General features: G+C 45.2%; 1 protein-coding gene across 4 annotated transcripts in view; it reads right to left on the bottom strand.

Annotated features, from left to right (window-relative positions):
- The window catches only part of TINCR (TINCR ubiquitin domain containing), a 70987-nt gene that overhangs the window by 26805 nt on the left and 31790 nt on the right, over positions 1-12392 (bottom strand). For 2 of the 4 annotated variants that reach the window (XM_073551355.1, XM_073551356.1), the window contains one exon: positions 9072-9801. The exons of 1 other annotated variant lie outside the window; for it this stretch is intronic. Coding sequence is in view for 1 of the 3 variants with exons in the window: in XM_073551356.1 (XP_073407457.1) it covers positions 9798-9801 (4 nt within the window). In the remaining 2 variants the exon portion in view is untranslated. Of the gene's footprint in view, positions 1-9071; positions 9802-10124; positions 11333-12392 lie in introns of those variants that run through there. One more of the 4 variants, XR_012221369.1, reaches the window with a different exon arrangement.

Genomic DNA, 12392 nt, shown 5'->3' with positions numbered 1-12392 from the left:
GTCTCCTCCCATTCAGTTTCATCCCATTGCTTCTAGTCTTTCCTTGTGCAAATGAGAATAAAGTTGATCCTTCTACAATGTGGCAGCCCTTTAGATATTTGTAGACAGCTATTAAGTCTCCTCTCAGTCTTCTCTTTTGCAAACTAAACATTCCCAAATCCTGCAACCTTTCCTCATAAGACAGGGTTTGCAGACCGGTCACCATTCTGGTCGCTCTTTTCTGAACTTGCTCCAGTTTGTTGATGTCTTTTTTAAAATGTGGTGCCCAAAACTGGACACAATATTCCAGATGAGGTCTGACCAAAGAGGAGTAGAGGGAAATAATGACTTCACGTGATCTAGACTGTATGCTTCTGTTAATACATCCTAGAATTGCATTTGCCTTTTTTGCTGCTGCATCACACTGTTGACTCATATTCAGTCTGTGATCTATTAGTATACCCAAGTCTTTTTCACATGTGCTGTCACTTAGCCCTATTCCTCCCATTCTATATATGCTTTTTTCATTTTTATTGCCCAGATGTAGTACTTTGCATTTCTCCCTGTTAAAAACCATTCTGTTAGTTGCTGCCCACTTCTCCAGTTTTTTTAAATCTTTTTGAATCCTCTCTCTCTCTTCTCTAGTATTAGCTATCCCTCCTAGCTTTGTGTCATCAGCAAATTTAATCAGTTTACCCTCAATTCCTTCATCTAAATCGTTGATAAAGATGTTGAACAATACAGGGCCCAGGACAGAGCCAACAACAGACACAGTTCACAATTCACAACAGACACAGCTCTACCCGTGGAGAGCTTAACCATCTTTGCTGCCCTAACACCATCCCAGAGGATCTACATTGCAGCGTCGGCTACCCTTGCCGAATACCACAGGTGGCATCACAAACAGTTTCCTCTAAAAACTACCCTATCATCATCATTATTTATTAACATACAAACTCGTTGCAGATGTTATCCTTGGTGTGATCAGAACCCAAGCATTGCAAGACTACAGAGCTAACCACTGAGCCAATGTACGTGAATATTAATACCCGCCAGTTGTGAGTTATTCAAAATCTTAGTTCCCATTATTCACCAATTCTTAATTGTCTGTATGACCTACAAATTCAATTTACGTAGAACACCAGTTAAGAAAACCTATCTGAGCCTGCATTTACACTGGTCCTCACATTATTTACTATTATTTATTATGATTTGCGTGTATAGCACTATCATATTCCGCAGCACTATACAGACATTGTTTTAAACAGCTGTCATGTGCCTCTAACAGCCGCAGGTAGAATCGCGATCCATCCGGAGCTGTTAACCCATTAAATGCCACTCTCAAACTCTGATAGGGGTATTTAACTCGCGCTTCCAGCAATTGTGATGGAAATCTGGCCCATCGGTGACCCTGTCACGTGATCACGGGTCACTGATGGATTGGCATGACAACCAGAGGTCTCCAGCAGACCTCTATGGTTGTCAAAGCTGGATTGCCCGGTGGTCGGCGCTCATAGCAAATGAGCATTTCTGCTACATGCAGGAGATCTGATCATCACCTGTATGTAGCAGAGCCAATTGGACAACTGCAGCTTCTAGTCTCCCATGGAGACATGCAAAAAGTTTAAAAAAGTTTCAAAAAATATTATAAAAATAAAAAAAATAAAAAAGTTCAATTTGTCCCCCTTTCGCCCCATTCAAAATAAAACAATAAAAACAAACAAACATACACAATTTTGGCACCAGGATACTACCGCTGCACAGGATAGATCCCAAGCCTTGTCTGCTGCAGCAGTCTCCCATGCAGGCTCAACCACTGGTATGACTGCTTAGCACAGTCCCAGCACGTTGCCCAAGCTTGTGCTGCATGTATAGTTGCTGCTGAAGCTCCACCTAAGCCTAAGGTGACCACTAATTTACATGTGCAGCGTTGTACTCTGGAGCCTAAGTCCAGATTTCACCCTTCTGAGCATGTCTGTGGTGCCCCTGAGGCTTCAGTCGCCACAGAGGTACTGCACCTTCTCCTAAGGTGTGGTGCCCCACCATCCAGGTAGGGTGGGAACTCCCTTTCACATTCCAACACCTGCACCCCACACACAGGATAGTTCAGCAGGGACCCATCCATGCTTTATGCTGGAAAGGTCATAGGGTGCCTTTTGTGGTCCCTGGCTTCGTAACACGAGAGGTGCTGGGGAGGCGGGTGGAATTAGCTATAAAAGAGAGGGAAGGTATAGGATTTCAGGTCAGTCTGACAGAAGGTCAGTGGAGAGAGGAAGCCACTCGGTGAGGAGTGGGGATCCCTGGAAGAAGGGATGAAGGAAGGAGTGCTGCAGCTGCCTCAGTGAGCTAAGCCAGCTGGCATGGGAAGGAAGAGAAGGAAGGAGACGTAGACTGGAGACTGCAGATTCCATAAGAGAGATAGAACAGATCGGAACGAAGGAGAATAGAAGGACGGTGGGAAGCAGGTTGAGAAAGAGAGAGAACCCTTCCAGTCCAGAGCGCAAAGGCCGGGGCCCAGTTCCCGAGGTTGATTGGATCTTTATGTCCGGCCACAGACACCGGAGGAGTAGTGAGCCACTAAAGCCTTACTCCCATCATAGACTTGGGACACAACAGCAACTGAATAGAGAGCCGGGATGCAGAGAGGAGTCCCCGAAGCCGGCTACAGCTGTCTGTCATACAAGTAGAGACTAGGAACACCTAGAGAGAGGCATTCCAGGGTAACTAAGTACTGGAGTGCTTCGCACCTGAAGGCGCATTGGAGAAGTCGTTCAGTAAGGTACATATTGGTGGAGTGAGAAGGTGAGAATCCTATCCTGCCTGGAGGTTGACTGGGGCCCTGACCTGAAGAACACAGTGCAGAGGCAGGCATTGGTGTGAATTGCAAACAGTGAGTAAAGCTTTGGAACCGCATACTCTGGTGTCCTCCAGTTATTCCAGCACTGCTACACCTGGGTACCAGCCTCTATACCATTCTGCGCCTCTCCTCATCCATTGCACCTACACTGCCCTGGGACTACAACTCCACCTGTGGGGAGCTACACTATCTTTGCTGCACCACACCATCAGTCCCAGTGGATCTGCATGCAGCGTTGGCGCAACATCTTACTTGCCAAACACCACGGGTGGCGTCACGAACTATCCAAATAAACTATTACACCATTAACATCACCGCCATTGATATTGGGCGCCCAGGGCCACGGACCGGGTCACCGCTGCTGTGACACACATTCCCCTGACACCGGCCCGGTACCGAGTACCCCGCTGCCTTGGGTGTGAGGGGCGACCCATGTCCATGATGTGCGCCTTCTCATTGGTGCTCGGATGTCAGCTGCTCTGGTGATGTGGCAACTTCAGAATGGTCCACAGGCAAGGTCCTGTCTGTCTGGACTTGAGATTAAGGTATAAAAGGCTCTCAATGGTGCACGCCTGTGTGCTAGTGTCATGTGTGTTTGGTGTGTTGGTGGCTACTTTACCACCCTGTGTGCACGTGTGCTGCTAATAACACTGCAAGTGTTTTTCTAGACAGGCAGTGTAGGGTGGGAGCTCTCGCTTGAACTTAGCATCTGCACCGGATGTGGTCAGGCGCACATCCTAAAGCACACCATGTGTCAGAGCAGGTTCGACCACCAGCTTAATCTTCCCTGGGGTGGTAAGTTATAGAGACCCCAATTAGTATTTTTCTATATACCTGTGCAGTCTAATAGGGTACAGTCCTTTTTGCTTTGCTTCGTAGCACCGCTCTGTGATGTAACAGAGCTTGGTACTTTGCGCTCTGTGCACACTGTGTGACATTTAACTCAGTGTGCTTTAAGTGTTTTCTCGCAGCCTTGCCGCTAGCTGCGATTTCTCCATCACCGCATGGTGGACCACGGGTTGCGAACGCACCTTATTATAATTTCTTATTTGGTGTGTTTCGCCAATCCTAACACACGTATTTGATATCGCCACATTCAGATTAGCCCAATCTATCAAGCTATAAAAAGAATTAATGAAACATACACGGCATAGAGAAAAAAAGTCACAACCCCAGAATTACGTTTTTTTGGTCACCGCAACCTTGCATTAAAATGCAATAACGGGGGATAAAAAGATTGTATCTTCACCAAAATGCAATTCTTAAAAATATTAGCTGGACGCGCAAAAAATAAACCCTCACCCAGCCCCAGGTCCTGAAAAATGGAGATGCTACGTGTCTCGGAAAATGACGTTATAATATCCAGTGAGGTTCTACATTCCAAACAGGCCACTCATTACCTACTTTATTAAGTGATACTTTAAGTGTGAATCTAACTTTGTAATATACTGTATATCAAGTGTCCATGCTGACTTCTCTATGTGGGCGAAACAACGCAGCATGTTAGAGATCGTATAGCCAGCCATAAATCTACTATTTGCTTCGGTAAGCCTTGATTACCTCTCCCCTTCCACTTTTTTAGAGCCAGACACACTGTCCCTCAGCTACTGTCATGCTCGTCATGTCTGTCATGTCCGCCATGTCTGTTTTGCCTCATGACCCCTGGAGCGGTGTGCACGCGCATCTCATGTCTGCTATCCTGCATGTTCCCTAGAGCAGTGTGCACACTCACCTCATGACTATTGAGCTGCGGGATGCCTGCGTTTCTGCTCTGCCTTCTGTGATCGTCTCGTCATGTCTAGAACCCCTGATCATGTGTCCTTCCTATGTTCCAGCAGAGGCTGGTTCTGCATTCATTTCTGCATGTCTGGAACTCTGATCATGCGACCTGCCTAGGTTTCAGCACTGGTTCTGCTATCATCTCTGCATGTCTGGAATTCTGATCATGTGACCTGCCTAGGTTTCAGCACTGGTTCTGCAATCATCCCTGCATGTCTGGAATCCTGATCATGTGACTGCTCCCTGTGATCCAGGACTGAACTGGAAGTTCTTTCCTGGTCCTGACCCAGAAGTGGAGGTGCTATGCCCTATATCAGACCGCCCCTTCCTATGCTCAGGGCCTGAGTATTGTGTTGCTTCCCTGCATGGCTGCTTGGTCTGCTGGGTTGCTCCCTCTATTCTGTGCCCTTACACCTTGCTCTGTCGTGCATCTCTGCACATGCTCTGTGCTCGTATTCTGTCTCTTGTCTCGTGCTTTGTCTCGTGTTGTCCTTCGTGCTTTGTTTGTCCTCGCTATGCTTCCTTGTTATGCTAGACTCTGACCCTGTCCCTGACGTGCCTCTCTACACGTGCAGGCCTCCGTTCTGTACCCTGTCCCTGACGTGTCTCTCTATACGTGCAGGCCTCCGCTCTGTACCTTGTCCCTGACGTGTCTCTCTACACGTGCAGGCCTCCATTCTGTACTCTGTCCCTGGCGTGCCTCTCTACACGTGCAGGCCTCTGCTCTGTACTCTGTCTAGTCCCAAGGCTCTCCCTTGGCCCAGCTCTGGGCTTCGGCCTACGCTCCGCTGCTAGACTCTGTCCCTGTCCCTGGCATGTCTCTCCACATGCGCAGGCCTCGTCTTGTACTTTGCCCCTGGCATGCCCTCTGCATGCGCAGGACTCTGCCTCTTACCCTATGCCTTGTCTCTGATGTTTCGTGCGCCCTTGCACTTTTCGTACTAGGCTTTGCCGTGCTGTTTCGCACGTGTCTCTGTCCTGTACCTTTGCCTAGCCCTGCCTTGTGTCTCCTTGCCCTCGTGCATGCGCCTGATCGCCCTGTGCCTGCCTGTTGTGCCTCAGCCATGCCGCCTCTAGTCATGCTCGCCTGTGTGCCTCAGCCGTGCCCGCCGTCCAGTGCTATAGTGGTTACAGGCTGTGTGAGCCGCAGCTGTGCCACCTCTAAGTCATGCCCACCTGCTTATGCCACCGTCAGTACCGCCTGCCGGTGCCCCAGCCGTGGTTTCCGTGCTCCCTTGCATGCACACTGGTTTTCACACTGTGCCTTTTCGTGCTACTCTTGCACAAAGTCTTTTGCTTACTTTGCTCTGCTCTGAACCCTGTCTTGCCTGCCGACCGCTGCCAGAGGTCCGGACCTAGATGACAGCGGCCTGATGTCCGGAGCTGATTTCCGCAGTCTGATTCCTGGACCCTGTCGGTCGATGCCAGCACCCCAGATTCCTTAATGAAGTTTCCTTGAACTAACGTCTTGTCTTGCCTTGTCTTGTTTCCCTGAGCTGGCCGTCTGGTCCAGCTGCTGTGGTGGCTCACCCCCTTGGTCTTGCCCCTGACACTCCCTGTATAGGTGGTGCACTCTCACTAGGTCAGCTTGCCCTTTGTGGGTGCCACAGCCCAGAGGGTCCACTCATTCAAAAGGAAAACGACTCAGCATAAGCTGACGCTCGTCACAGCTACGCGTTCAGGTATTTGAACAAGTCCCCAGACCACGATGAGAGGTAACCAAATTAAACTACTAAAACAAAGGGAATCATTCTGGATTCACAAACTCCAGACTCTGATCCCTCTGGGCCTCAACAGAGAACTGGATCTATTTATTTGAATTTACTAACCACCCTGTTTATGTCTCCTGTTTAGATCTGCTAGATTCCCTGACATTAGAACAAGTTTCCTCTTCACCCCCCTACTCCCCCTCTGTTATCATGTGCTGGATAAGTCCTTTGCCTCCTACCACTTTGCCCCCCTTCCTGACTTCCCTTCCTGTTTTCCCATCTTTCCCACCTCTCCCCCACCCTCCCATCCTTTCTTTTCCCATCCCTTCTTCTCCATTCCAGTCTCCTTCCTCTCCACTCCTGCAACTTCACACAGTCACATCGCATATCCCTTTAATACAAGGCACCCTTGTTCAGTCCACAGTTGTAAATGTACTGCCGACATATGTACCGTGGCACATTAATTATGTGCAATCCCATAGTAACTGGTCATGTGATGCACAACACAGCATCAAATGATGCGGACGTCTATCTATCTATCCATCATGGAGTGTGGGTTGGACATATGTAAAAGAGGAGGTTGGACAGAAATGACATCACAAATCTTTTTTTTTTGTTAAATAACATATCTTTATTTAGCTTACAAAAATGCATACAAATCCACAGGCGAAACCGCACTGGAAAACTGCACCAAAAACGCATTAAAAATGCACCTGCGTTTCCTGCCAAGAGCTGCGGTTTTTGTGCAGAAAAATCTGCGGGAGAATCCGCACTATGTGCACATGCTCTAAAAGTATAATGTTTTTGCAACTGTGTAGACCCCCTCATTCTCGTGGTCCTGTAGCAAGTATATTGATGCCCACAGAGCAGACTGAAAAAACCTAAGCATTTTTGCATCAACTTCATATGAAAACTTATTTTATTTTTTATTTAAAATAGTCTGGAAATCCTGAAAATAAACAATATAGAATTTTTTTGGTTGCAGGATAGGAATTTGTAGGGTTTTGTCGTGTTTTCATTGTAACTTTTAGACCACATGCACCATGCTTAATACAGTATTTGGTCAGTATTTTACCTCAGTATCTGTAAGCCAAAACCAGGAGAGGAACAATCAGGGGAAAAATATAAAAGAAACACATCACCTCTACTGGATTATCACACGGTCCTGGTGTTGGTTTATAGACACTGAGGTAAAAATCTCACCAAATACTCAACGTGTGCACGTGGCCTCAAGATGTTTTTATGTTCAACATTAAAAATACTGTTGCGGATAATTTTTCTATACTGAAACATTGTCGGCATTCCAAATATTTGAAGTTTTGGCATTTCTGGACTGTTTTGGGGGTCAGTAGTTTTTTCTTTTTAATGCAGCAAGTTTTTGATATGCTTTTTTTCTCGCATTGTTCCCATAGTCTTCCCTATAGGACATGAAAATACAAACACATTAAATATTTCAAAACTTAACCCCTTAACGACCAGGGGTATTTTTGGTTTTGCATTTTCATTTTTCCCTCCCCTTCTTTCCAGAGCCATAACTTTTTTATTTTTCCGTCTATATGGCCATGTGAGGGCTTATTTTTTGCGGAACGAGTTGTACTTTTAAATGACACCATTGGTTTTACCATATCATGTACTCGAAAACGGGAAAAAAATTCCAAGTGCGGTGAAATTGCCAAAAAAGTGCAATCCCACACTGTTTTTTTGCTTGGCTTTTCTGCTAGGTTCACTAAATGCTAAATCTGACCTGCCATTACGATTCTCCAGGTCATTACGAGTTCATAGACACCAAACATGTCTATGTCCTCTTTTATCTAAGTGGTGAAAAAAATTCCAAACTTTGCTAAAAAAAAAAAAAAATTTTCCGAGAACTGTAGCGTCTCCATTTTTCATGATCTGGGGTCGGGTGAGGGCTTATTTTTTCTGTGCCAGGCTGACGTTTTTAATGATACCATATTTGTGCAGATACGTTCATTTGATCGCCCGTTATTGCATTGTAATTCTGGCGTTTTTAATTTTTTTCTCGCTACGCCGTTTAGCGATCGGGTTAATGCTTTTTTTTATTGATAGATCGGGCGATTCTGAACGCGGCGATACTTAATATGTGTATGTGGGATTTTTTCTTTACTGTTTTATTTTGATTGGGGTGAAAGGGGGGTGATTTGAACTTTTAGGTTTTTTAAATTTTTTTTATTTTTAAACATTTTTTTACTTTTGGCATGCTTCAATAGCCTCCATAGGAGGCTAGAAGCATGCGCAACCCGATCGGCTCTGCTACATATGGGTGATGAGTAGAGTTGAGCGACTTTGGTCGGATCGGGTTTCGTGAAACCCGAATGAAACAAAATAAGTTTCAGATGAAACTCGTCCGACTAGAGCAAAACAAAGTCGGAGTTTCGTCCGAAACCCGACCCCAATGCAAGTCAATGGGAAATAAAAGTCGGACGAAACTCCGACTTTTTTTGCTCTAGTCGGACGAGTTTCATCTGAAACTTATTTTGTTTCATTCGGGTTTCACGAAACCCGATCCGACCAAAGTCGCTCAACTCTAGCGATGAGCAGATCGCCCATATGTAACAGATTTACTGCTGTGCTCTCAGCGCCGACCACCAGGTGGCGCTGAAAGGCATATGCCTGGAACAATCATAGAGGTGAGACCTCTGGTTGTCCAGGCAACATGACGCCGACCCCCGATCACGTGACGGGGGTCGGCGATGACGTCATTTCCGGCCCAGCGACCGGAAATGCTATTTAAATGCCCGCTGTCAGGTTTGACAGCGGGATTTAACTAGTTAATAGGCGCGGGCCGTGATTCCGCTCGCGCCTATTGCGGGCACATGTCAGCTGTTCATAACAGCTGACATGTCCTGGCTTTGATGCGGGCTCAGCGCTGGAGCCTTCATCAAAGCAAGGGAGATGTCTGATGATGGACTGTGTCCGTCATTGGACATTAAGGGGTTAAAAACAATGTTAATTAAAACCAATCAAAATTAATTGTTTCATTTACAAACATTTAAACCACTAAGAAAATAAGATGGAGTATAATTTTGCAAGTGCTTACAAGTGGTGGGACAATTATTATTGTAGAAGATGTTAAATGTGCCACCGAAACAAAGCGTAAATGTGTATTAAACAATATGTATGTCAGTCTGGCTTGCAAAACATTTACAGCTTCCAGGTCTGTGGAGGTAGTCATCAGATGTTGTTTGTCTTGATGCTTTCATGCTAGGAATGTTGATGTTCTAGACCCAGTATTAAAAATGTCTACCACATTTCTGAAGTTGTTCATCAACATCAAGCATTAACTCCCATGGATTGCTTGACTTGTGATAATGGCCTCAGTCTGATCTGGCATAGTCAGTTATCTTGTATATCCAGTTGTTTGAGATTCTCTTCTAGATGCTGATCCATTTTCCCAAAGCCTGAGCAACATATTAAGGCTATGCTTTTATTTCATATGCAGAATGCAAAAATATTTACCTGTGATCCAAAAAATACAAAAGTAAACATTTTGTTAATTAGGAAATTTAACAGATTTATAACAAACAGTTGCTTGTACATATTAGATTCCATAATACATATTCCTGGAAATGTTAATTGATCAGCTAATGTATATGTGGGATGACACATATACACACTTAGATGCTTGCTATTGGGAAACAGTGTTTGATTTTCATTCTCCTTGTTTCCTAAGCTAAAGGTCCTCAAACAAATAAGACAAAACTCGCCTAAACATGCAGATTATATTGGGATTAGTGGACAATTGAATGTATTTGGGCCCACCCAAGTCTCCCTTTAATAACCTCTTTCCAACGTTGGATGTAATAGTACGCTGACGACGGACTCCCTCCCATTGATGTGGGCTCCGGCACTGAACCCATATCTTTTCCGATACATGTAAGCTGACATGTGCCTCTAACAGCTGTGGGTAGAATCACAATCCACCCACGGCTGTTAACCCGTTAAATGCCGCTGTTAAACTCTGACAGCGGCATTTAACTCATGCTTTCGGCAAGCATGCCGGAAATCCCGCCCATCGGTGACCCCTGTCACGTGTCAGAACGCTATGGTTATCACTGCCGGGTTGCTATGCACGCCGCTTGATTGTTGGCACTCATAGCAAGTGAGTAATTCTGCTACATACCGGCGATCTGATCATCGCCTGTATGTAGCAGAGCCGATCAGACAAGTGCAGCTACTAATCTCCCATGGAGACTATTGAAGCATGCAAAAAGTAAAAAAAAAAAGCTGTAAAAAATATTTGAAAAATTAAAGTTCAAATCACACCCTTTCACCCCATTCAAAATAAAACAATAAAAAAAACCCATACACATATTTGGTATCGCCGCATTCAGAATCGCCCTATCTATCAATATAAAAAAAAATAACCCCATTGCTAAACGGCATTATGATAAAAAAAATTGAAAACACCAGAATTACTTTTTTTCTGCACCAAAATGGCATTATTAAAAATGTCAGCTCAGCTTGCAAAAGGTAAGCCATCAACCAACCCAAAAACATGAAAAATAGAGACGCTACGGGTATCGGGAAATGGCACAATTTTTTTTTTTTTTTTTTTTTTTTTACAAATTTTGGAATTTTTTTCCCCATTTATATAAAAAGAACCAAGTCATGTTTGGTGTCTATGAACTTGTAATAATCTGGAGAATCATAATGGCAGGTCAGTTTTAGCATTTAGTCAACATGGTGAATAAACATCCAAAAAGCAACTGTGGGATTGCACTTTTTTTTGCAATTTCACCGCACTTGGAATTTTTTTCTGTTTTCGAGTAAACGACATGGTAAAACCAATGGTGTCGTTCAAAATTACAACTCGTCTCTCAAAAGACAAGCCCTCACGTGGCCAAATTGATGGAAAAAGAAAAAAGTTATGGCTCCGGGAAGAAGGGGAGCAAAACATGAAAATGCAAAACCAAAAATACCTCTTTTCGTTAAGGGGTTAAAGGGGATCTGTCACCCTTTTTATCCCCTATTAGCTGCCGGCATAGACATCGGGGGCTTATCTACAGCATTCTGTAATGCTGTAGATAAGCCCCCGATGTAACCTGAAAGAGAAGAAAAACACGTTATATTATACTCACCGAGGTGGGCGGTCCGGTCTGATGGGTGTTGCGGTCCAGTCCGGCGCCTCCCTTCTTCATGCGATGACGTCCTCTTCTCCCATCCAGAAATGGCTCCGGCGCAGGCGCATTGCTCTGCCCTGTTGAGGGCAGAGCAGAATTCTGCAGTGCGCAGGTGCCAGACCTCTCCAGATGCCTGCGCACTGCAGGACTCTGCTCTGCCCTCAACAGGGCAGAGCAGTGCGCCTGCGCCGGAGCCATTACAGGATGGGAGAAGAGGACGTCATTGCCTGAAGAAGGGAGGCGCCGGACGGAACGGCGACACCCATCGGACTGGACCGCCCACCTCAGTGAGTATAATATAACGTGTTTTTCTTCTTTTTCAGGTTGCATCGGAGGCTTATCTACAGCATTACATAATGCAGTAGATAAGCCCCCGATGTCTATGCCAGCAGCTGCAAAGCCAAAAAAAAGGGTGACAGATTCCCTTTAAAGGATTTTCACATGCTAGACCATTTGTTAACTAAGGAACAGTATGTTCACAAGTTGCTTTTTCGCTGCTTTTTTTCTGCAGCCAAAACCTGATCTATTGACAGTAAAAAGCTGGAAACAAAACGCAAGTTTTGCTGGCTTTTTTCCTGCGTTTTGGCTGCGTTTTTTTTCTTTTTTGCTGCGTTCATCAGGATCCCAAAGTTCAGTTTTGCTTCCATCATGCAAGCATGATCAATACAAGAAATTAAGCCACCAAAGCAAGATGCATGTGAAACCATAAGGCCATGTGCATAGCTTGAGTATTTGGTCAGTATTTTACCTCAGTATCTGTAAGCCATAATCAGGAGTGGAGCGGTCAGAGGAAAAGTATAATAGAAACATGTCACCACTTCTGTATTAATCACCCACTCCTGGTTTTGGCTTACACATACTGAGGTAAAGTACAGACCAAATACTGAATGTGTGAACGTGGCCTAAAATATTTTTGAAAAAAAAGGG

Source organism: Dendrobates tinctorius, unplaced genomic scaffold, assembly GCF_039654945.1.
Source record: "Dendrobates tinctorius isolate UK_male_01 unplaced genomic scaffold, ASM3965494v1 ptg000175l, whole genome shotgun sequence".
Taxonomy (NCBI): Eukaryota; Metazoa; Chordata; class Amphibia; order Anura; family Dendrobatidae; genus Dendrobates; species Dendrobates tinctorius.
The sequence above is the reverse complement of the archived record's forward strand: the minus strand, read 5'-3'. Positions and strand labels throughout refer to the sequence as shown.